The sequence below is a fragment of the Lepus europaeus genome, chromosome 16, assembly GCF_033115175.1.
Source record: "Lepus europaeus isolate LE1 chromosome 16, mLepTim1.pri, whole genome shotgun sequence".
Lineage (NCBI taxonomy): Eukaryota > Metazoa > Chordata > Mammalia > Lagomorpha > Leporidae > Lepus > Lepus europaeus.
The window spans coordinates 56,764,612-56,786,247 of NC_084842.1; the positions used below are offsets into that span (position 1 = coordinate 56,764,612).

The following is a 21,636-nucleotide window of genomic DNA, read 5'->3' on the forward strand; positions in this document are numbered from 1 at the left end:
ACCACAACCAACCGATACATTGGCTAGCCTTTCTTCTAGCACCTTGGGTGAGCGTGGCTTCTCAGCACAGGGGATCCCAATGGCCAGGTTCAGGTTCACAGTCAAACCACAGGGGGTGGGGCCACAGGGTCCCATTTCAGCATCTATCCTTTCAGACACGTTTACCCCTAAACACAAGTGATATTTGGGTCTGGGGCTATGGATCGACAACATCCTCCTTTGATGAGCTACACGGTCTTCCCTGACCTAAAAAAGGTTCTGTCTATTTCAAAATAAGGCTATTTATATTCAAGAGCATGACTTCAGAGCTATTACAATATGTTCGAGCACTGTGTAATGTATTACTGGAATGATCATTTCAAAGCTGAATATGATTTGCATTAGCAATAGGTACCCTTCCTGGGAGTGAGCAGGCAGAGCCAGGCTTTGTAAACTTTCACAGACTGCCTGGTACTGGCTCATACCTGCCCTTCTCCTCCAGTGGGTCACATCCTCCAGTTTTATGCAATAAGTCATTGTCATCTCCCTGGAACGGTTCCTTCTGTCTTCTCTCTTGTTTTTCTTCTTGACAGTTTTCCAAGTCCATCTTTTTCTAAGGGGGAGAACAAGGATAGGCTTAAACATAATTTTAAGCCTTATTTATTTACTTGAAAGGCAGAGGTGTGCGCACGCGCACACACACACACACACATGGGGAGAGTGAGCGAGACTGAGAGTGAGAGCAAGAGAGAGATCTTCTGCCAAGTGGTTAATTCCCTAAATGCTCTCAACAGTCAGGGCTGGGCCAGGCCAAAGCCAGGAGGAGCCCAGAACTCAACCTGGGACTTCCATGTGAGTGGCAAGGACCTAAGTACTTGAGCCCTGACTTGTTGCCTCCCAGGTCAGCAGCATTCAAATCAGGCACTCACATTCAGATACAGGACACAAGGGTCCCAAATAGCAACCACTGTGCCAAGCACCCACCCCCAAAAGATAATTTTTAAACACACTGGACAACAATAAACTCTGGTAATGGGACACTGGAAACATTTTTCAGTTACACTGCCTGCAACTTCAAGCAGAATGGCCTGAATCAACTCATAGTAGCTGATTTCAAACTCTTCAGAATAAATGTATAATCTGGACCTCTCTCAAAAGTTGTCATAAAAGGGAATTGCTTAGAAAAATTCTCTTTAGAAAAAAAAGTCACAGGACAGCTCATTTCAGGACAAATGGATTTCTGGTGTCCTTAGGTTATTTTATTTTATGCAGATCATGGATTGTCCAGGCCTTGGCATGACTCCTGTCCAGTACCTCCACGCCCCTGTTTGAGGGACGTGCAGTAGACCAGCCTTTCTAGGCACTCTCTAAGCCCTCAAAGACGCAGGTAAATTTCTGCGGGATTTTTGGGGAAGCTGGTGAAGACTGTATTGCCGGCATTGGTGTTTCTGGCAAACATTGGGAAAGCATAGTGTGGCATCTCTGCATGGTGTGGCAGAGAGGAATAAATGTCTGGTGAAAAAATGGGTGGTCCTGAAAGCAGCCAGTGAGCAGACATCCCAGCAACACAGCTGCACCAGGTGAGATCTCCCCGGCCAGGGGTGGAGAAACTGGCTGCCAGCCCGTCAGGACAGATGTGGCTGGTGTAATGGCTTTACTGCTCGGGAGAAGGCTCTCGGGGTTTGCCCATGGCAATGACAGCAAAACAGGGTCCAAAGATCACGTAGTAGCTGACGTGAGTCCAAGGGAACAGCTAGTCCTGAATTTAGTTCTATCGAGTCTGGTAGGAAAATTTGGTCTTGTGGTTTCGTAGTTCTATTTAGGCTTATTCATTTTACAAATGATGTTTCATCTAAAGGCTCACCACTGTCCCACTGCCTTCAGTCACAGAGGAGGATGTAGACAGCTGGTCTGCAGAACTGGAGGAAATAGTAAATGGGACCACAGTATCTTCAATTATCTTACGCTCCTAAGAACAGGGAGTGATGAAAGAGGAAAAAATGAAAAATCATATTTGTCAACAGAAAAATTTCACTAAGGAACTTCAGAAAAAATATCACAATATAAGCAAACATGCAGGCCATTTAAAAAGTCCTGTTTTTCAAAAGCATGTGAATCATGTAAAACTCTCTGTGGGCAATAAATCAGAAATCAGCAGTGAATTTAGAAAAACAAAGTCTTGTAAATTAGTGAGTGTGACTTGAGAAGCTACATTAGAAATGCTAGTGGGGATCAGTGCAAAAATTATTGGTGAAGAGAAAAGTCACAAGGATATTAACCATAAACAGATTGTAGATACTAAGCATAAAACATAGCCCTCTTCAAATTCTCTAATGTGGTCTGGTTTGTTCATTTAACAAAATGAAACAAAATAAAATGTTCCTCCTTTCCAAATCGCTTTAGTCCCACATAGGGAATGTAGTGATAAGGATCTATTCATTTAGGCTTGATATCAAAATTATCCACATAAAATTAATTCATTACTACTGAGCACGCTTGGCCGCCCTCCCCCCCCCCCCAATACATGAATTGATTCTTTCACATCATCCCTCTAAGATAAATCAAGAATTCCATTGCCACTGGAGAACACACAGAATTGTAGTGTTCCATTTGACTATGGCCCTACACGCACTTACTGTCAGATGTACTTTGGGGGCAGTGTGGTGGTCTCCCAGAGCCTCTATGAACAACTGTTAATTTAATGAGGAAGGTAGGGCTCTGCTGTGAGTCAGGGGGTCAGACACGGCCACACACTCCGCACGGCACACACACTGATGGTGTGGACAGACTGCTGGGAATCAAGATGGCAGGCTCAGTTTCCTACCTCCTCATAGTATCTGCGTTCTTCCTCTTCCACCTCCTTCTGGGCCTTTTCCCACTCTTCTTTTAGCTTGTCCTGCTCCTTCTGGTATCTCTCCTGCCATGGAATTTCCAGATTGTTCCAAATTGAGCATTGCATATATCATTGGGATTCTTTCCCTCTCTAGATCATCACATACAGTATCTTGCAAGATTTTCTTCTTGTTGTAACATTGAGTCTAATCGATTCATGCAATAAAATGGAAGTACTATTTTGTTTTATTTTTTAATGTTCCAATGGAGAGCAGCATTTTCTGTTGCGGGTATTCTGTAGAAATGTTCTAACAGATGAGTAGAAATTTGCTTATGGAAGGGGAATGGATGGAAAGACTCAACAATCATCTTTTTTTTTTTTTTCAAGAATACTGTTTTTTGTGATTTATTTTTATTTATTTGAAGGTCAGAGTTACAGAGAGAGGTCTACACACACACACACACACACACATGAGGTCTTCCATCCGCTGGTTCACTCCCTAAATGGCCACAATAGCCAGAGCTGAGCCAATCCAAAGCCAGGACCCAGGAGCTTCCTTTGGGTCTCCCACATGGGTGCAGGGGCCCAAGCCATCTTCCACTGCTTTTCCAAATGCATTAGCAGGGAGTTGGATCAGAAGAGGAGCAGCTGGGATTTGCAGCAGTGCCCATCTGGGATGGCAGTGCTGCAGGAGTTGGCTTAACTGGCTGCACCAGCCCTGCAATTTCAACTCTTGAAAATTTGTATTTATTTTTGTTTATTTATTTATTTAATTTATTTTCATCTGCTTGTTTGTGCCCCAAATGCTCCCAACAGCCAGGGCTGAGCCAGGCTGAAGCCAGGATCCTGGAACTCAACCCAGGTTTCCCATGTGTGTGGCAGGGGCCCAAATACTTGAACCATCATGAACTGCTTCATAGGGTCTGCATTGGCAGGAGGCTGGAATCAGGAGCTGGGGCAGAGTATTGAACTGGGTACCCAATGTGGAACACTGGCATCTTAACTGTTGGGGAAGTGCCTGCTCCCAGAGTTGTTACAGGTGTTACCCTCACGCTCACCATGGTAGCTTCTGGCAGAAAGAGTTAGACACAGGGCTCTGTGTCACATGGACTCAAAATTAACTGACTTAGACTTGCCAGCTCCCGAGAACGGAATGATTCCATCCATTTCCTTCACTTAAAATCTATTGAGGGGCCGGCGCTGTGGCGTAGGGAGTTAAGCTTCCCCTGCAGTGCTGGCATCCCCTATCGGTGCCGGTTCGAGTCCCAGCTGTTCCGCTTCTGATTCAGCTCTCTGTTATGGCCTGGGAGCAGTGGAGGATGGCCCAACTCCTTGGGCCCCTGCACCACATGGGAGACCCAGAAGAAGCTCCTGGCTCCTGGCTTCGGATCAGCGCAGCTCTGACCATTGTGGCCATTTGGGGAGTGAACCAGAGGACCAGAGGATGGAAGATCTCTCCCTCTCCCTCCCTACCCCCTCACTCTCTCTTTGCCTCTGTGTCTCCCTCTTTGTGACTCTGCCTTTCAAGTAAAATAAATAAATCTTTAAAAAAAAAGGAAAAACTTCTATTATGGAAAAAAATCTATTGAATGCAACAGATTAAGAGAGCATCGGGGCTGGCAATGTGGCATCGCGGGTAGGGCCGTTGCCTGTAGCGCTGGCATCCCATACGGGTGCCGGTTTGAAAACCAGCTGCTCCACTTCCTGTCCAGCTCTCTGCTATGGCCTGGGAAGGCAGTGGAGGATGGCCAAGTCCTTGGGCCCCTGCACCACGTGGGAGACCCGGAAGAAGCTCCTGGCTCCTGGCTTTGGATTGACGCAGCTCCAGCCATTGTGGCCATCTGGGGAATGAACCATCGGATAGAAGACCCCTCTCTCTCTCTCTCTGCCTCTCCTCCTCTCTCTATGTAACTCTTTCAAGTAAAATACATAAATATTTTTTTAAAAAGAGCATCAATCTAAAAGAAAGGAAATAAAATAAAATCAACAAACCCGGTCCTACCTGGAGCAAACGCTCCTGCTCCTGTTGCCATTTTTCCTGTCGTCTGCGCTCCTCTTCGGGGTCCCACGCCCAGAACTTAAACTGCTCAGAAAAACAAAACCATGATCAGAAGTGAGCCATGTCCTCAAGGACAGGTGAGGGGCAAGAAGACGGTGAACTCCGGGCACACAGGAGCAGAAGCCCTCACACGCCCAAACCTCCGCTTTGGTGGCAGAAGTCATTTCTGAACCTCAGTCTCCTTTTCATTTTCTTATAAGACACTGGCATAATTCTGGGATCCTTTTGGAGCCAATGAAAACACAAAGTAACTGGTCACCAGCATCATTTTTCTGAAAGTGATTTCCTAGAGGCCAGTGGGTCACTTGATACGCCTCGGCTCCATTCCATGAATGCCAGCTTTGGGATCCTTCTGGGGTTCCCATCCACGTGGGCAGAATCAGCTTCCCAGGAAACTCAGGATTCCCAGCTCTGGCTTCTGACTGAGCCTCCCTAGCTCTTGACTATGGCTGGCAACTTGGGCAAGGCTTTATGTGACAAGTGAAGGATCCCCTTTGCATCCTGTAGAGACACTTAGGGCTTCCCAAGGGAGACGACTGACCTGGAGATAAGCCTTGCTACTGCCTATGGTGGTAGTCACGGAGGAGGGAGGATTTGTCCTTCCGTCAACCACTGCGCTAGAGGCTTCCAATTATTTTCACTGTGGCTCAAAACAATACCAAAAGAAGGGATTACCACCTCATTGGATAATCAATGAAGATGAGGTCCAGAAAAATGGCATAACTCCTTCAGTCGTTATGGACTACCCCCAGGTGGCCCGTGGACAAGGCCACAGTTGGTTGTGCTACAGAGGACATCGCCAGATCTGATGGGAATTTCACAGGGTGAATGTGGATGGCAGGCCCAACACTGGAACACCGACTCAGAGCACTCAGGTACAATCCAGCGGCAGGGAGTTTCTGCCGTGCAGTGTGACTTGCTATTTTAATTAACAAATGCTTTTTTATTTCTTTTCAGATTAATGTGGAAAACAACATTACAGTTACTATTGTTCAAGATACTGCTTGTGAGAATGGATATAACAGAGAGCATAAGTCTCTCACAGAAAGTCCAGGCTGGGTTCTGTCTGCAAACAATACTTTACACTGAAGCATTGTTTTCATTTAAAAAAAATATTTTGAATGTCTATGGAAATTGTCCATTTTAATACAAGTTTAAATAGTCATTTTAATTGCTCCTTTTACATTTTATTTTCCTGACTTATCATTTTTTTTCCAGGCACGATACCAACTCTGCAGAATGCTAATCTATGTCTTCATGATTTTCCTGACAACTTTATACATTAAATTATTTTTTTTAATTAATTGTTTGGGTCACACTGTTGGTTGAATATTCTGTAAGCAAATCAAATGTATTATAAATTAAAATCACACTAAACTCATGATCTTATTCCTTAAAATGAGTACTTACAGGTGTAGTTACAGGTGACTTTTCATTGCTTGGAGAATCTATGGCACAGAATACAAGAAAAAAGGGATATCAATGTAAATAATCCTTTCTGTATTTTTTTTAATCCTCTCAGTGGAGTACAGTTCCTATGTCAGCTTCACCTTTCTTTTTGAATTTGTCAAATCAAAAGCAATAGGAAATCATAATAAAGCAGACACCTACAGCAAGTTGTACCCATCACCAAAAGAAGTTATGGCCCACGTAACATGATTGACCACATCAGTTAGCACCAGCTACTAGACTAGAGGAAGCCCAGGCTATGTCTATTCATGCTGGTTCCTACTGCACCTTGCATTCTGGCTTAATTGAGCAGTTCTTGCACTGTCATGGAGAAGTAACATACAGAGAGATCAGGTGGCATCCCGGAAGGAGAGAGAGACACAGTTAACAAGAGGACCATTTCCAGTTCCTGGAAAAAGCTCTAACCTTTGTTTAGAAGGGGAGGAGCTATAAAGAAAATGGTGAATAATATTCTCTTTGGATTCCCCAAATCAACATAACATTTTAGGTATTTCCTCCCGATTTTAGCATAACTGGTGTACCAGCTCTTTGCTAACTGTGTCAGAAACAAGCATTTCTTGTTTTTGGTCTGAAATCAGAAGTGAAGACAAATGCCAGTTATCATTGGTTGCCCCAACATGGATTTTTTTTTTTTTTTTTTTTTACAAAAGAAATGCAGCTACCCAGGACGCAGTTTACCTGACTGGGAGAAAAACTGGGACCGTCGCCAAGAGTTCTGAACTCTAAGGGGAACACTGGCAGTGCCAGGCGACTCTAGATCCGATGGCAGAACAGAACAAACAGAAAATCAGGCTGAGAGTGGAGGAACCATGGTGCCCAGTACCAGGGAGGTTTGGCTGTAGTCAACACAAGGATCGAGAATCCCTGAATCTAAACTCACGCAAGAGCTGAAAACAGCAGCAAGGACCTGGGGTAGTGGACTCTAGGGCTTGTCTTCTATCTTGACAGATGAGCTATAGGCTCACACTTGGTGGTGATAATGCTCAAATAATAAATCTCAAAATGCTAGGACCACACGCTCTGCAAGGCCAAAACGTACACTGCATTTGGAGAACAGTAGGACAAGACAGCTGTGAGGGGCGGGCCAATCGTTCCGCACATGACACTTTATAAAGGCTGTGTGTGGAAGTGGTGGCAGAAGATTGCCTCTGCACCTGTGAGAGGATGTTTCCTGTCTACAGAAGGAAGCATCAAACACACAGAGTTCCCAGCAAGCATTTGCAATCTTTCAACTCCGTGCTGTGTGCATCTGTCACGCTCAATGCAACTTTAAGGCTTCAGCGTTTAAGGGATGCTCTTAGTGTCCTGAGACACAACTCTGAGGGGTCTTTCTGCTGTCGTGACAGGTGAGAGGAGGAAATTTGTCATCATTAAAGGTGTTTTATGAATGTTTTCCGGAGGATATAAAGATAGTGTTAGTGAATGTGAGCGTGTGGAAGGGAGACCTGTGGAATGTCACTGGGGTTGGCCAGCAGCTCTTCTGTAATCTGTAAAGGAGTGAGAGGACAGTGCTTTCTGGGTGAGCGGTTCTGAGGTGCGGCTCAGGATCCCTGACCCCACCATCCAGGTCCTGACTTCAGACTACTCACTGCCATTCATGCTGATTTTCTGTGCCTGGGCAGAGACCGACTACCGCCCTCCTCTCTGTACTCCTTGAAGGTAAATCATGTCTTTGAAGGTCACACTCATTAGAGGCCATTTGCTTCCTGAATGGGGAGTTTATAAACTCCAAACAAGTACTACTGCTATTTTCCTAGCAATGACGTGTTTGGAGCACGATGTAGATAAACAGTTCAAGCCAGTGGTTTTTCAGAGAGTGGTCCCTGTGGCTACAGCTTCAGCATCGCCTAGGAGTGTGTGAGAAATGCAACCTTTCCGGCCCCAGCCCCTCCACCCCCATCCCTGCACACACGCCTGTGTGAGAACTACTGCTCCAAGCCATTTCTCCGTAATGTCAACGCACTCGTCTGAAGGAACGCATTCAAGGACAGTTGATTTCTGCCTGATGTCTTACCCCACACTTGCACTCCTACTGAGGCTCTCCTGCAATGACGAGATTACATCATTGGTGCTCCCTCTGAACCAGGTACTGACCTAACCACCACGTATGTGTTAACTCACACAAATTTCCAGGGCCTCTATATGGGTGGTACTATTATTATTTCCAGTTTACAGGGGACAATTCGATATCAGGGGGAATGTGGTAGATAAAGTAACAGTGAAGAACTAGATGAGCGAGATTTTGAACCCAGGCCATCTGTCTCCACAGTCTACAGTCATAATGACAGCTTCCATGAATCAGACAAGAGGACAGGTACACTCCAAACACTACTCCTTCTTAATACATTTTGAAATGTTCCAGTGCCACAAAATTTCACTTTTCAATCACTGAACTTAAGTGAAGTCAAGTTCCTTAATTCAATAGCACATTTTACAAAATCAAAATGCCTTCCAACAGGAAATGGAATGTATAAATAAATATGTGACAATAAAACTAATTAATATGGCTTAAAGTATCTATTCCCTCTCTATATTACTTCTCCACATAATTACAAAGTGCTAGAAATAGGGCAGAACTAAATCTGACTAACTATGGCTAATTGCCGGCCCAGTTGTGAGATTTAATTTTTGTCTATTTCCTTTGGAATTGTCAGACAGAAAAATGTAAAACAAATCCTTTGAAGGCAGAATTGAATTCATTCCCATATTAAGAATCAAGTAACCATAAGTAGGTATGTCAGCAAATTCCCTCTCAAGTTCTCCCAAAGGCTAATGGGAGTTCATTCACATCCTACGATGGTGGCCCCCAAAGCTGCCCACCCTTGAAAAGAAAAGTAAAATTAGATCTCAGCCTCAAAGAACTTGTGCCATCATCACTCGGCCTGGACTGATGATCAAATTTACAAAGTGCACTCGCAAAGGAGGTAATCTAAAAAGGAAAACCAAGAAACCTTACAGTTCTGGCTTCCCAAACCTTGTTTGCCCATCTAGAAAGAGAACACACCCCAGGAAAGCCCAGCAACCCGCCTGTCTTGAAGAGCAGGCCCAGTAGTGTATGGGATTCTCAGGCTCCACCCCCCACCCCAGGGTCATCTACCTAAGAGCCCTTTCTGGTGGCTGTGGGCCATGGGTTTACTACTCAGATAAAGGGCTTCAAGTTAGGTTCTTAAAAGAGGAAAGGGGGTGAGTTCACAAGGCGAACACGTATTAAAGAGTACTTGGTCAGTCTGCAGTGCTTGGCGCCATTTGGTGACCATCTTGGGCCCTAAACCCCTAAGCCTTCAGAGGCCACCCCTTCCCACATCATAACCAACGTGTGAAAACCGTGAAAATATATCCTCAGCACAAATAATCTGGGTAGTAAATATCTTGAATACAAATACATGAAAACATAATACTGAGGTCATATATGTTATGTACATATATGTAATAGGTAATACATATCACTACATTATATTATTACTAGTAGTAATATGTATTACTATAGTACTTTAATAGGTCATATATATTACTACAAAGAATTTTTGGGAAGATTAAACGTCTGGGGTATAAGTAATGTGTTTAATTAATTAATTATTTTTAAGAGTTAATTTTTTTTTTTAAAGTATTAATTTGGGGCCGGTGCCATGGCTTAACAGGCTAATCCTCCGCCTTGCAGCGCCAGCACACCGGGTTCTAGTCCCGGTTGGGGCGCTGGATTCTATCCTGGTTGCCCCTCTTCCAGGCCAGCTCTCTGCTATGGCCCGGGAAGGCAGTGGAGGATGGCCCAAGTCCTTGGGCCCTGCACCTGCATGGGAGACCAGGAGAAGCACCTGGCTCCTGGCTTCGGATCAGCGAGATGCGCCGGCTGCAGCGGCCATTGGAGGGTGAACCAACGGCAAAAAGGAAGACCTTTCTCTCTGTCTCTCTCTCTCACTATCCACTCTGCCTGTCAAAAAAAAAAAAAAAGTATTAATTTGGGAGACAGAGATCCAGGTCTCCCAGCAGGTGGAAGGGGCCCACATGCTTGAGCCATCACCTGCTCTTGCCTCCTAGGACGCTGATCAGCAGGGAGCTGCAATGTGCCTATGGTACCTGGCTGACAAAATGGCCTTGGAGGCTGGGTTCCCAGCTTGGTCCAGTTGAGAAGGCAGCCCCACCTCCCCAATATATTGCATTAATTCAGCCATCATGGACTCTGGCAAATATCATGGCTAAATGAATATCAGCATAAAAGACATAACCTCCCTTTAAAATCATCCAGGAGTAAATATTTCACTACATGCATGCTAAACAAAAATATTTCTCTCTCTTTACCTTGAGAATTGAGATTTGGCAAATGTAGTTGGCTGGTTTCATGCATTTTGTCCAGAAACGGAAATGTCAGGGTAGCTTCTGGTTCTGGGGACTTTGGCTTTACCACCTGGACCGTGGGCAACAAACACAAACATTACCAGCATTAGCCATTAATAAATGCACAGGTGGAATCAAACGCTAAGTCCACGGCTGTTACAGAAGTCTGTAAATTCAAACATTTAACTTGCAAATGGAATTTACCCCTTCCCTAAAACTCTGTCATGTTTTTTTATATCAGAGAAGTAGATTTTTCAGAGAAATCAAACAAAACCAAATCTTCCCTCCAGGCCCCGAAGCCGGCAGTTAAACAATGGAATTACACACGACTCCCTCATTGTCCTGCTGATTAAGGTCATCTCTCTTTGCTACCATCATAGATTCTGTAATATCAGGAAATGAGATGGTCCACATGATACTTTATTTTTTTAAAATCTTACTTTGAAAAAACCTAAAACTGAAGTGTATTACCTTTTACTCATCATTACTCTCAAGACACTATACAAACCCCATAAAGTGACACACGACACATCAAAGACAACACAATTTGCCTGCTGACAAAGAAGCAATATTGTGACTCCAAACACGGCCATAGCATTGGTGCCATTAGAGAATTTCTGGCATGGACTTCTTAGGGTAACTAGTTGTAAAATTACAGGTTTTAAGAATTCTTAAGATTGTTTCAAAAAAACCAGGCTTTTCTTCCTATTACTGTTCAAGTTTATTTCCCATCTCCTTGTGCTAACTGATCCTTAGTTAAAAGTGCCCCTTTTCTGATTTCCTGCTTCTGATCAAACTGAGTGCGGAATCAGACTTCCAGGCCTTTCCACACATTTTCTAACAGGAGAGCCAGTGGCCCCTGAGCACGGGCCTGATGAAAAGCTTCCGGCTGCCCAGGGCCAAGTTGTCTCAGGCACTCTGTCTGGTGACCATGCTGCCCACACAGCCAATGGGTGACCCCAGGGCAGGGGAGGCTGCTAAGAGCTTGTTCCATCTTAAGCTCTTCTATGATTTGGTCCTCGAGATAAATTAGTGTTAGAATTTCTTTTCTTTATGAATCATATAATCATCCCTTAGAATTTTGGAGAAAATATCAAGTATGTGGTTAATTACTTCACTCTGTGGTTGACCACTTCACAGAGGTCAACCAGATATCCACTTTGGTCCTAAACATACAGCAAAGTGAAGGGCTAGACTCACTGAGGCCTGTCCTCCTCTAATCTTAACCTCACACACCTTCCCCCAGGTTGGAGGCTAAAAACAACCACGTTTCAGAAAATCCTGGTTGTAAATGAAAGAGTTCATGGTCAGGAGCAATGCTCAGAGTGACCGCTGTATAGAAACATCCGGCCGTGCACACAGGAGCTTGCTTTACAAAGGGAACACTGCCGGATAATGTTTACCAGACAGCCAAATGGCCCATGGCACCACAAAACCCGGACAAACGTAAGGACCCCAGAAAACAATTTTTTTCCTTGGTGGGATGCACATGATGTCAGCGGTCCCCAGATGATCACAGGTGAGGCAGGCCGGTGACTGCTTTTCAGTGGTGGTATTCGTTTTGGTTGATTTTTCAACCAAGGATAAAGTGTGTTCAGTTCAGATTTAACTGAAAAAGTGACTGTGAAAGAGTAATAGATACATAATGATGCTAGGTGTAAAGTGGATAAGCGCAAACTGCAGAGGTGGGAAACCCTGCCTGTCCCTCTTGTGTGATTGTCGTCCCCCTCCACGGACCTCCACACCCCTCTTTCATTCTATTATCAAAATGGGGCCCAGTGATACTCCAAGAGCATCAAGGCAACAAGCACTGCAGAATCTCCACCAAGTGTCCACCGAGGCCATCACTGTCAGCTCCCTGAGGCCAGGCGTGGGCCACGTTCACTCTTACATATCCAGTATCTAGCACAGAGCCTGGCGCCATGGCAGGTGCACAGTTAATACTGGTTGGGTAAATGATGGAGGAACTAGGAGCGGCACACTTTTCATTTGCAAGTCAAAGTCAAATTTAGGATTAGTTTTTGGAGGTGGACTATCACCACATGGAGCTCATATTGTGAGAGTCTGTGGTTCTCCATCCTGGAGAGCTAGAAAAATTGCCTGGAGTTTAAAAAACAAAGAAATAAAAACCCGCATCTGGGACCTGCCTCTGGAGATTCTGGTTTGTTTTGTCTGCAGTGGCCTTGCTACTTTTTAAATTCTAAAGGGTGGCCAAGGTTGAGGCCATGGGGTATAAATGATGAGGGCTTTTAGACTCTTCTTGGGAACAAACCAAACTTACGTGGATGAGAAAAGACCGAATGTGGAGGAAATGTAATAAACCCAAGTCTCTAAGACTCATTGTATCAGAATTATGCTGTTCTAGTCTCTTGTCCGAATCCAAGGGCTTCAGAGGTGCCACTGCTATAACATAGGGAGATACTGGAAGAATATTTCAAGTTAAAGAGCAAATAAGCAAGGTTCACACACAGCAAACCAAAACCTAACGACAAGGTTTTATGCCACATTTTTCTTTGACATACATTGATTCTTTCCAAAAACTGAAAAAATTAATTGTTTAAAATAAATAATAGAAAACAATGAAAGAATATACACTAAATGTTTCTGATGGAGAGGTAGACATTGGTGACTTTTACTCTATTTGTTTGCTTATTTGCATATAAAAATACACACACACACATATATCCCTTGGTCTATTTGTTCCATATTTACACGTCTATCACTTTCTCTCTACATCTTGCACTGTGGGCGTGGGGCATGCGCGTGTTTGGAACACAAGTACAGAGTGCAGAGAGGGAAAGCAGTCTCCATCACTCACGACTCAGCCAGCCGCACGGTGAAGCCGTGTGCGCTCCGCCACCACAGACCTCACCTTCTGTGACAGCACCAGCTCCACCTTCCCGCTCATTTCGTTTTCTGAGCTCCTCTGGCCTTTCTCGTCGGGCACGTCCTTCTTCAGCGAGGGGCTGGAGGGCAGCTCCACCAGGGCCACCGTGGGGCTGCAGCGAGTCACGGTGGATGTAAAGTGCTGAGGCTCTGGAAGGGAGTTACAGAGACACAACGGAGACAGAGAGTCACGTAAAGGAGCGCTTATCCTGCCACGCCACGAGGTGCGTTCAGTCTCCAGGCTCTAGGATGACAAGTGTGACGATGGCTATCAAAAAGCCAGAGATGCCAGAATATGGCTCTTCTATGGTATCTTTATAAAGCAAGGAGCATAAGATGCAACAAATTGCCCCGCAAGGAAAAATTCAGCTTCTTAACAGAGCCACGGTTTACATCTGAATGACACCACATGAAAAAAAAAAAAAATGATTAGTGACAGTGGGGCTGGACCAGAGAACGGCTCTGTGAACTTCCATCCCGGGGACTGAGTGGCAGCCAGACGCTTCCTCTGGTATTGCAATGCTCCTTTCTGACCCCCCATTTCCCTAATGGCATGTGTTAAGGATTGTGGGATATATGTATTAATGCAATGTAGATAAGGCATTCTCTGATATGTATAGAAGTATATACACATTAGAGCGGGTGGAAAAGTTACCCCAGAGAGGCCTATCAGAAGTAGAGGCACAGCCGAGTCGGAAAAAGTACACATTACCGCAGCCAGCATTATGGTACAGCAGGTGAGGCTGCCAGGCGCAACCCCAGCATCCCATAAGAGTGCTGCTTTATGCCCGGGCTGCTCCATTTCTTTTTTTTTTCTTAAAGATTTATTTATTATTTGAAAGTTAGAGTCACACAGAGAGGGAGGAGAGGCAGAGAGAGAGGGGTCTTCCATCCGCTGGTTCATTTCCCAGATGGCTACAACGGTTGGAGCTGCTGATCCGAAGCCAGGAGCCAGGAGCTTCCTCTGGGTCTCCCATGTGGGTGCAAGGGCCCAAGGACTCGGGCCATCTTCTACTGATTTCCCAGGCCACAGCAGAGAGCTGGATCCAAAGAGAGCAGCCGGGACTTGAATTGGCGCCCACAGGGGAGGCCGGCACTGCAGGCAGCAGCTTTACCTGCTACGCCACAGTGCTGGCTCCTGCTCTGCTTCTGACCCACTCCCTGCTTATGGCCTGGAAAAGCAGTGGAGGATGGCCCAAGTCCTGGGCCTTTGCCATACACAGGAGACCTGGAAGAAGCTGTTGGCTCCTGGCTTTGGTCTGGCCCAGCCCTGGCCATTACAGATACCTGGGGAGTAAATCAACAGATGGAAGATCTCTGTTTCTCTCTTTCTAACTGCAATTTTTGAAATAAGGAAATAAATCCTTTTTTTAAAAAAAGTATATGCTACTATTTTTAATTGTGGAATTAATTTATTTTAAAATGTCACCTAAAATAATTTGGTATTAGGAGGGAGAGAAGAGGTTTTCGTGCTTGTCAAAAGGAGCAATGCATGGAAATGTGACTGCAAATGCAAAACAATAGAGGAATAGTTCTTTATGGTACGGTGATCTCTCTAAACAATGGGCACAATGTCCACATTCACATACCATTTCAGCTTCTATTTTTACGATGCAATTTTGATTTATATCTTACCTCTTGCTGTCAAAACATGACCCTCTATTTTTAGCATTCTTTGTGGCAATACAGTATTCTTTATTATGACAGGGATAGACTTTCAAGAAACAAAATACCACCGTGGAACAAAACCAGCAAGGGCTTCCACTGCTACAGCGTCAATCGTTATGGCGAGAATTCCCCCAAATAGCCTCTGGGTGGCAGCACAACCACACCACTCGCAGAGTCTGGCATCCACTCGCTGGCTCCATAGGAAGGATTCCTGTACTGTGCTGTGAGAGTTAACACCATCAACCTTACAACCAGGCTACTGTGAAACAAACCTGATGAGGCAAGGTCTGCATTCTCACTTCCTGGTTCTCCACCATCTTTCTCATCTTCGTGGTTGTTCAGTTCTGTTTCCTCCGTGGTGGCCTGAAAAAGAGATTCCCCCCGCTTGAATAAATTACCCCTTTGAACGTGTTCCACAGCTAAAGGATTTTTAACAACACTAATTTCGAGGCTTCTGTTTCCTGGGTGGCTTTGTGGTGAGAGCGTCAACTTGCTGGAAGGAGTTCAGGTGCGTGCACCTGTCTCCTGGCGCTCTGCTGCCCACCTCGGAGGAGGCATTGCTGCATGGACAACGTCACAGGTTCCTCAGTGCCTTCCAAGTTGGCGTAGGGTCGAGGAAGTGGCATTTATTTATTTATTTATTTATTTGAAAGGCAGGGTGACAAAGAGAATGAGACACATACATGCACACACACACACACACACATGGATTTTCCATGCATTGGTTCACTCCTCCAATGCTTGCAAAAGCCAGGGCAGGCAAAGCTGCATCCAGAAGCCTGGAACTTTGTCCAGGTCTCTTACATGGGTGGCAGGGGTCCAAGAACTTGGACCACCTTCCACTGCCTTCCCAAGCACATTAGCAGGCAGCTGGGGTGGAAGTGGAACACAAAGGCAGCTGAACCCGCAGGGACACAATGCCAGGCCTTTGCTTTGCTTTGTTTTTAAAGGTTACAGCTAACCTCACAGTGTCCTGTCCCCAGTACAGCTGCTTGTGGCTCTTAGCATTGCAAATTTTATTCTTGAAGTTCTCTTCCTTCCTGGGCTCCCAATGACTCTCCCTTATTGGGGTTCTGGTTCCCTCTCTCCCCTACCCCTCTTCTCTCAATGATTATCTATTCCTTTTTTTTTTAATGAGTAATTCCCAAAGACTTCAATTTCCCTCCACCTATGCTGGGTCATACTCCAATCTCGCAATGATTCCCATGGGCTCAGTGCTACATTCTCTATCATGAATGGCCCATACTTTCATCTCCAGCCTGACAGACAATTCAAGCTTTAGTTCATCTCAACTACCCATCTGGATGATGCCAAATGGTGACACTCAACACGCTAGACCCTCTTCCAAATCTGGCAATTTGTGTTTATGGTACCACTTTTTCCCTTCATCATACCAATTACACTTGGCAGTAGTCTTTGACTCACACCTCATGAGTAGTCACCATTTGCCCAGTTCTGCCAAGCATCTAACAGAATAATTTGTATCCATCTCTTCCTTTCTGTCCCCACAGCTGGGAGCCAAAGTTAGTCTTTTTTTTTTTTTTAAAGATTTATTTATTTTTATTTGAAAGTCAGTTACACAGAGAGAGAAGAGTCAGAGAGAGAGAAGAGTCAGAGAGAAAGAGAGAGGGGTATTCCATCCGATGGTTCACTCCCCAATTGGCCACAACGGTCAGAGTTATGCTGATCTGAAGCCAGGAGCCAGGAGCCTCTTCCAGGTCTCCTACACAGGTGCAGAGCCCAAGGACTTGGGCCATCTTCTACTGCTATCCCAGGTCACGGCAGAGAGCTGGATCGGAAGTGGAACAGCTGGGTCTCGAACCAGCGCCCATGTGGGATGCCGGCGCTTCAGGCCAGGGCGTTAACCAGCTGTGCCACAGCACCAGCCCCCAAGGTTAGTCTTGACTCCCTGCTTGTTCTTCCATCAGCGATTCTGATTCGGAGCTCGCTGGCTCATCCCCACTGGACACAGCACCATCACCTCCATCTCTCTCAGCAATGCCTCAATCATAACAGTTTTCTTTTGGAAGGAATTTATAATAGTAACAAACTAGGAAATGACCTAAATAGCCAACAATTGGGGAATGATTGAATGAATTACTTTCATGCATAAAGGGAAATATGCACTCAAAAAATAAGATGCTGAACAATAGTTAACGACATGTAAAAGCACTTACCTAATATTAAGTTAAAAATGTAAACTCCATATATATTATGATGTCTACATTTATAGGATAGTATTAATGCCTATACACACATATGTCAATACATATTAAATGTATATAAAGACCATAATGGGGGCCGGAGCTGTGGTGTAGTAGGGTTAAGCCTCTGCCTGCAATGTTGGCATCTCATATGGGCGCTGGTTCAACACCTGGTTACTCCACTTCCAATCCAGTTCTCTGTTATAGCCTAGGAAAACAGCAGAAGATGGCCCAAGTCCTTGGGCCCCGGCACTCATATGGGAGACCCTGAAGAAACTCCTGGCTCCTGGCCTCGCTTTGGCTCAGCTCTGGCCATTTGGGGAGTGAACCAGTGGATGGAAGACCTTTCTCTCTGTCTCTCCCTCTCTGTCTGTAACTCTCTCTCTCAAGTAAATAAAGAATCTTTTTTAAAAAAAGACCATAAGAAAATATAGAATATTAATCATAATGATTTTTAATGTACTTAAATTTTGGATGCCATTTCCTTCTCTTTGCAGGAATATTTTCATGTATTCTAAAATGTTCTACAGTGACCACCTATAATTTCTGTAATCAGAAAACAAAAGCAAGGTAATTTTACATTGTCTTTCATTGGGAGTCACTTGAGTTTAGAATGAAATCCAACACTAGTGTCTTGATGAAAAAAAAAAGAGGAAGTCTGAATTAAGTACTAGCTTGACTAACCTTGACAGCTAAAGAAAACAAATTCATGATTTTTTTAGTAGAAGTTTCTGATAAAGGGCTAAAGTGGAATTTTTAAAGCATATATAAAATAGTTCATAAATATAAAAATATTTTAAGACAAAGGCTAAAATTGATGTCAGGAAAGGTATTATTAAATACTTTACAAAATATCCTTGTGAGTTCTAAAGAAGCTATGGAGTTATTGTCTCTTGTGTTTATATTTTACCTGTAAATCAAAATCTGCTTCTCAAGTAACCAAAATGAAAGTCATCTTACATTGACGCATTTGGTTGAAACTGTCATTGAATCCTTGAAAAAACACTTTATGCAACAAAACTTTCAAGCTTCTAAAAAAGGTTACAACAGTACCTAGTGACAAAAGCGTGATATTTCCTTTGCAGGATGGCATAGTTTTGAAGTCTTCATAATTAAATAAGCATTTTCTAAGGATGGATAGCTGTGTATCAATTCTGGAAGAACGTGATATTAAGTTAAAATACACGTTTAAAACCCTAGGTGGGAAATGAGCATCACACTGATGGATTTGCAGGGATTCTGCAGTTTTTAAATATACTCACAAGCCTTAGTTCCCATCCAAGGCTGGGAAGCACATTTGCAGCTACCTGTTGCTGAACGGTATTCTGGAGAACACGGGTGCTTCCACTTCCCAGAAATAAAATACACTAATGGCCAAACAGGGACAAAGTCTCCCCAGCCCAAACGCGCCCAAAGAAATGAACATATTTTATTACATCTAACATGCTGTCAGCTTTACACTGTGTTATTTTAAGAGCTAAGAAGACAGAAAACACCCTGTCGGCTAATAGGACACCATGATGAGACAAATCCTGACTTGGAGACACTAAAATGGATCAGTGAAATAAGACAATTCATGAAGTCGCTTAGACATGATGTAAGAAGCCACAGCCCCCAGCACTCAGCATCTCACTAAGGATTACTTCACTAGCACGCCATGTTCCAATAACATTTCACTCACACATGACTAACAGAGGCCTCCTACTTTCAAGAATTCGCACATTTCTAAACGCATTGCTCGCGGCTCAAAACTCAAATACCAAAATCTGGATAATCCAATGTATTTCACCTTTCCATGAAGCTTGAGAGGTGGCACTCCAGCTTTCTGTATGGCAAAATGGTAACAGCCACAACAGTCACCATGTTCGATATTCATGGCATGTGCCATGTGTCAGGGGCATTTACTATGGCTTAGCTCACTAGGTCCTCAGAGGGAACGCACACGGGTAGATGCGGTTTCTTCTATACGGGTGACGAAACAGGCCCAAGAGGTTAATCAACTTAGCCAGGGTCACACTAGCAGGGAGGGCAGGTGGGAACCCTGTTCTGTGCTGGTCACCTCAATGCTCCCTCATCTGGCTTGGAGTCACTCACCTCCAAGTTGTTCCCAGGGATACAGAGGTCTCAATGCATAAGAAGCAACCAAGTCTCAAGTTTATTGCCAAAATGATTCAAATAACCTTTTCCATGCCCTTTCCTTCTTCTACCTCCCATTCATTTGTTCTGCAGAAGATCAGAACTGCCTGGAATCTGGGGACAGGAGACCAGACAGGCCCCAGCATCAGCCTCTCTTGGAACTCCCATCTGGTCCAGGTTGTGAGAGGCACAGAACCCACGTTAGGCAAACACATGTGATAACACATTGGTTCTAGAATTTACACTCCCACACTTAGCTTAAATGCACACTAGTCAGCAACATGAGGCCACTGCCAGCAAATGATTAAGGATAAATTGATAGAAATTTGAGCTACAGCACAATCTGAACACCACAAACCTATTGAAAGTCGTTTTATATACCCTGAGAAAAAGAGAAGTATACACATTAAAAAAAAAAAAACTTGAACAGTATTGATTTCTGAGTGGCTGGAGTATTAGGTAGTTCAGATTTTCTGTATAGTTTTCCGTAGTTTGCAATAGATAAAGAGCACCTGTACCCAAAGGAAGGTGCAGAGCCAGGCTCACTGACTCACGTCTGTGTACTCCGTCCCGAAGGCCTGCTTCTTGTGTGCTCACATCATCACTTCCATGGAAGTGAGCTCCACGTCAGCAGTTTCAGCCAGTTCGGATGGACTCAGGGGTTGGCCGCAAACAAACCCGTCTTGCTGGAAAATGCACTCTCTGACCCGTATTTTCCTTTGGTTACAGCTCAACAAGGAGACGCGTTTCCTTCTTCACGTGGCAACGCTTTCTCAAAGATGAAAACAAGTGGATAGAGCAGATCCCCGGACGTGAGTGAAGCAGAGCACAGGAAGGTTATGTGAATCTGAGCCAGGGGCTGGCTTCCCCTTGGACCAGGAATGGGATCCAAACCAGCCCAGGTGCCAGACTTGGCCCCAGGGCCGCAGGTGGGAGGGGACAGCTTCCTGGCTTGGGAAGCCTTGGTGTAGCCACAAAGCCAAGGCGGCTAACCTAGCAGCACCACGGTTTTGCTCCTGTCTCTAACACAGAGATGCGTGGAGCCTGGGCTGCTCATTAGACCTTGATGGCTGCAGGGCCAGTGAGTGACAGTTCTGTGGCTAGGAGCGATTTCCTGGCTCCATTCGTGAATGACTTCTCAACACACAAGCTTGGAAAAATCAGTCTGTTTACACCCTGGCATCACATCCCAGGTGCCACATAGGCCGGACAGATGTTTCTCTTTTCAGTGTCACACCTCCAAGTATCCATTGCCATTGGAAGGAAGGGGAGACCATATGGAAGATTGGCTTTTTGTGCCTTAAGTGCTGGCTTTTGTTTGTTTTTGTTTTTGTACTAAACTTTTCTTTCCTTTTTTTTTTTTTTTTTTTTTTGACAGGCAGAGTTAGACAGTGAGAGAGAGACAGAGAGAAAGGTCTTCCTTCCGTTGGTTCAACCCCTAAATGGCCGCTATGGCCGGCGCTGCACCCATCCGAAGCCAGGAGCCAGGTGCTTCCTCCTGGTCTCCCATGCGGGTGGGTGCAGGGCCCAAGGACCTGGGCCATCCTCCACTGCCCTCCTGGGCCACAGCAGAGAGCTGGAATGGAAGAGGAACAACCGGGACAGAATCCGGCGCCCCAACAGGGACTAGAACCCCGGGGTGCCAGCGCCGCAGGTGGAGGATTAGCCTAGTGAGCCATGGTGCCAGCGTACTAAACTTTTCTAACCAACAATCTGAGGCTCTGATCCATGTAAGATGGGCCAGGGTTAATTTTTAAATTTTCCCTGACGTGTGCTTTCTTAAAATCTGTTCACACTTCTGTATCTAAACATTCTAAAGACCTTTAAAGAGCACAAAATCTCACAACCGCACAAATACTTCTAGATGGGAAAAAAACCCCAGTTTCTAAAGAAGTGTTTGTGACATTTGACATCTACAAGGAATTTGCAGCCGGTCTCAGTTGTAAGGAAACCAGCACCTACTCAAATGCTTTCCCCCTGCTCTCCCGGCAAAACAAAATGCTTCAAGAAAGGGCCTGATTGTTTTCCTGGGACAGAAAGCATAAGCCAAGTACTGAACTTTCAAGAGG

General features: G+C 44.8%; 1 protein-coding gene across 6 annotated transcripts in view; it reads right to left on the reverse strand.

Annotated features, from left to right (window-relative positions):
- LIMCH1 (LIM and calponin homology domains 1) overlaps positions 1-21,636 on the reverse strand; it is a 346,004-nt gene that overhangs the window by 19,540 nt on the left and 304,828 nt on the right. For 4 of the 6 annotated variants that reach the window (XM_062213687.1, XM_062213685.1, XM_062213684.1 and 1 more), the window contains 8 exons: positions 15,500-15,590; positions 13,546-13,709; positions 10,638-10,743; positions 6,282-6,319; positions 4,815-4,895; positions 2,804-2,896; positions 1,844-1,948; positions 465-592 (listed from right to left, as the gene is read on the reverse strand). In XM_062213687.1, coding sequence (XP_062069671.1) covers positions 465-592; positions 1,844-1,948; positions 2,804-2,896; positions 4,815-4,895; positions 6,282-6,319; positions 10,638-10,743; positions 13,546-13,709; positions 15,500-15,590 — 806 coding nt within the window. Of the gene's footprint in view, positions 1-464; positions 593-1,843; positions 1,949-2,803; positions 2,897-4,814; positions 4,896-6,281; positions 6,320-6,862; positions 6,866-7,019; positions 7,095-10,637; positions 10,744-13,545; positions 13,710-15,499; positions 15,591-21,636 lie in introns of all 6 variants that reach the window. The other 2 variants (XM_062213682.1, XM_062213686.1) reach the window with 2 other exon arrangements.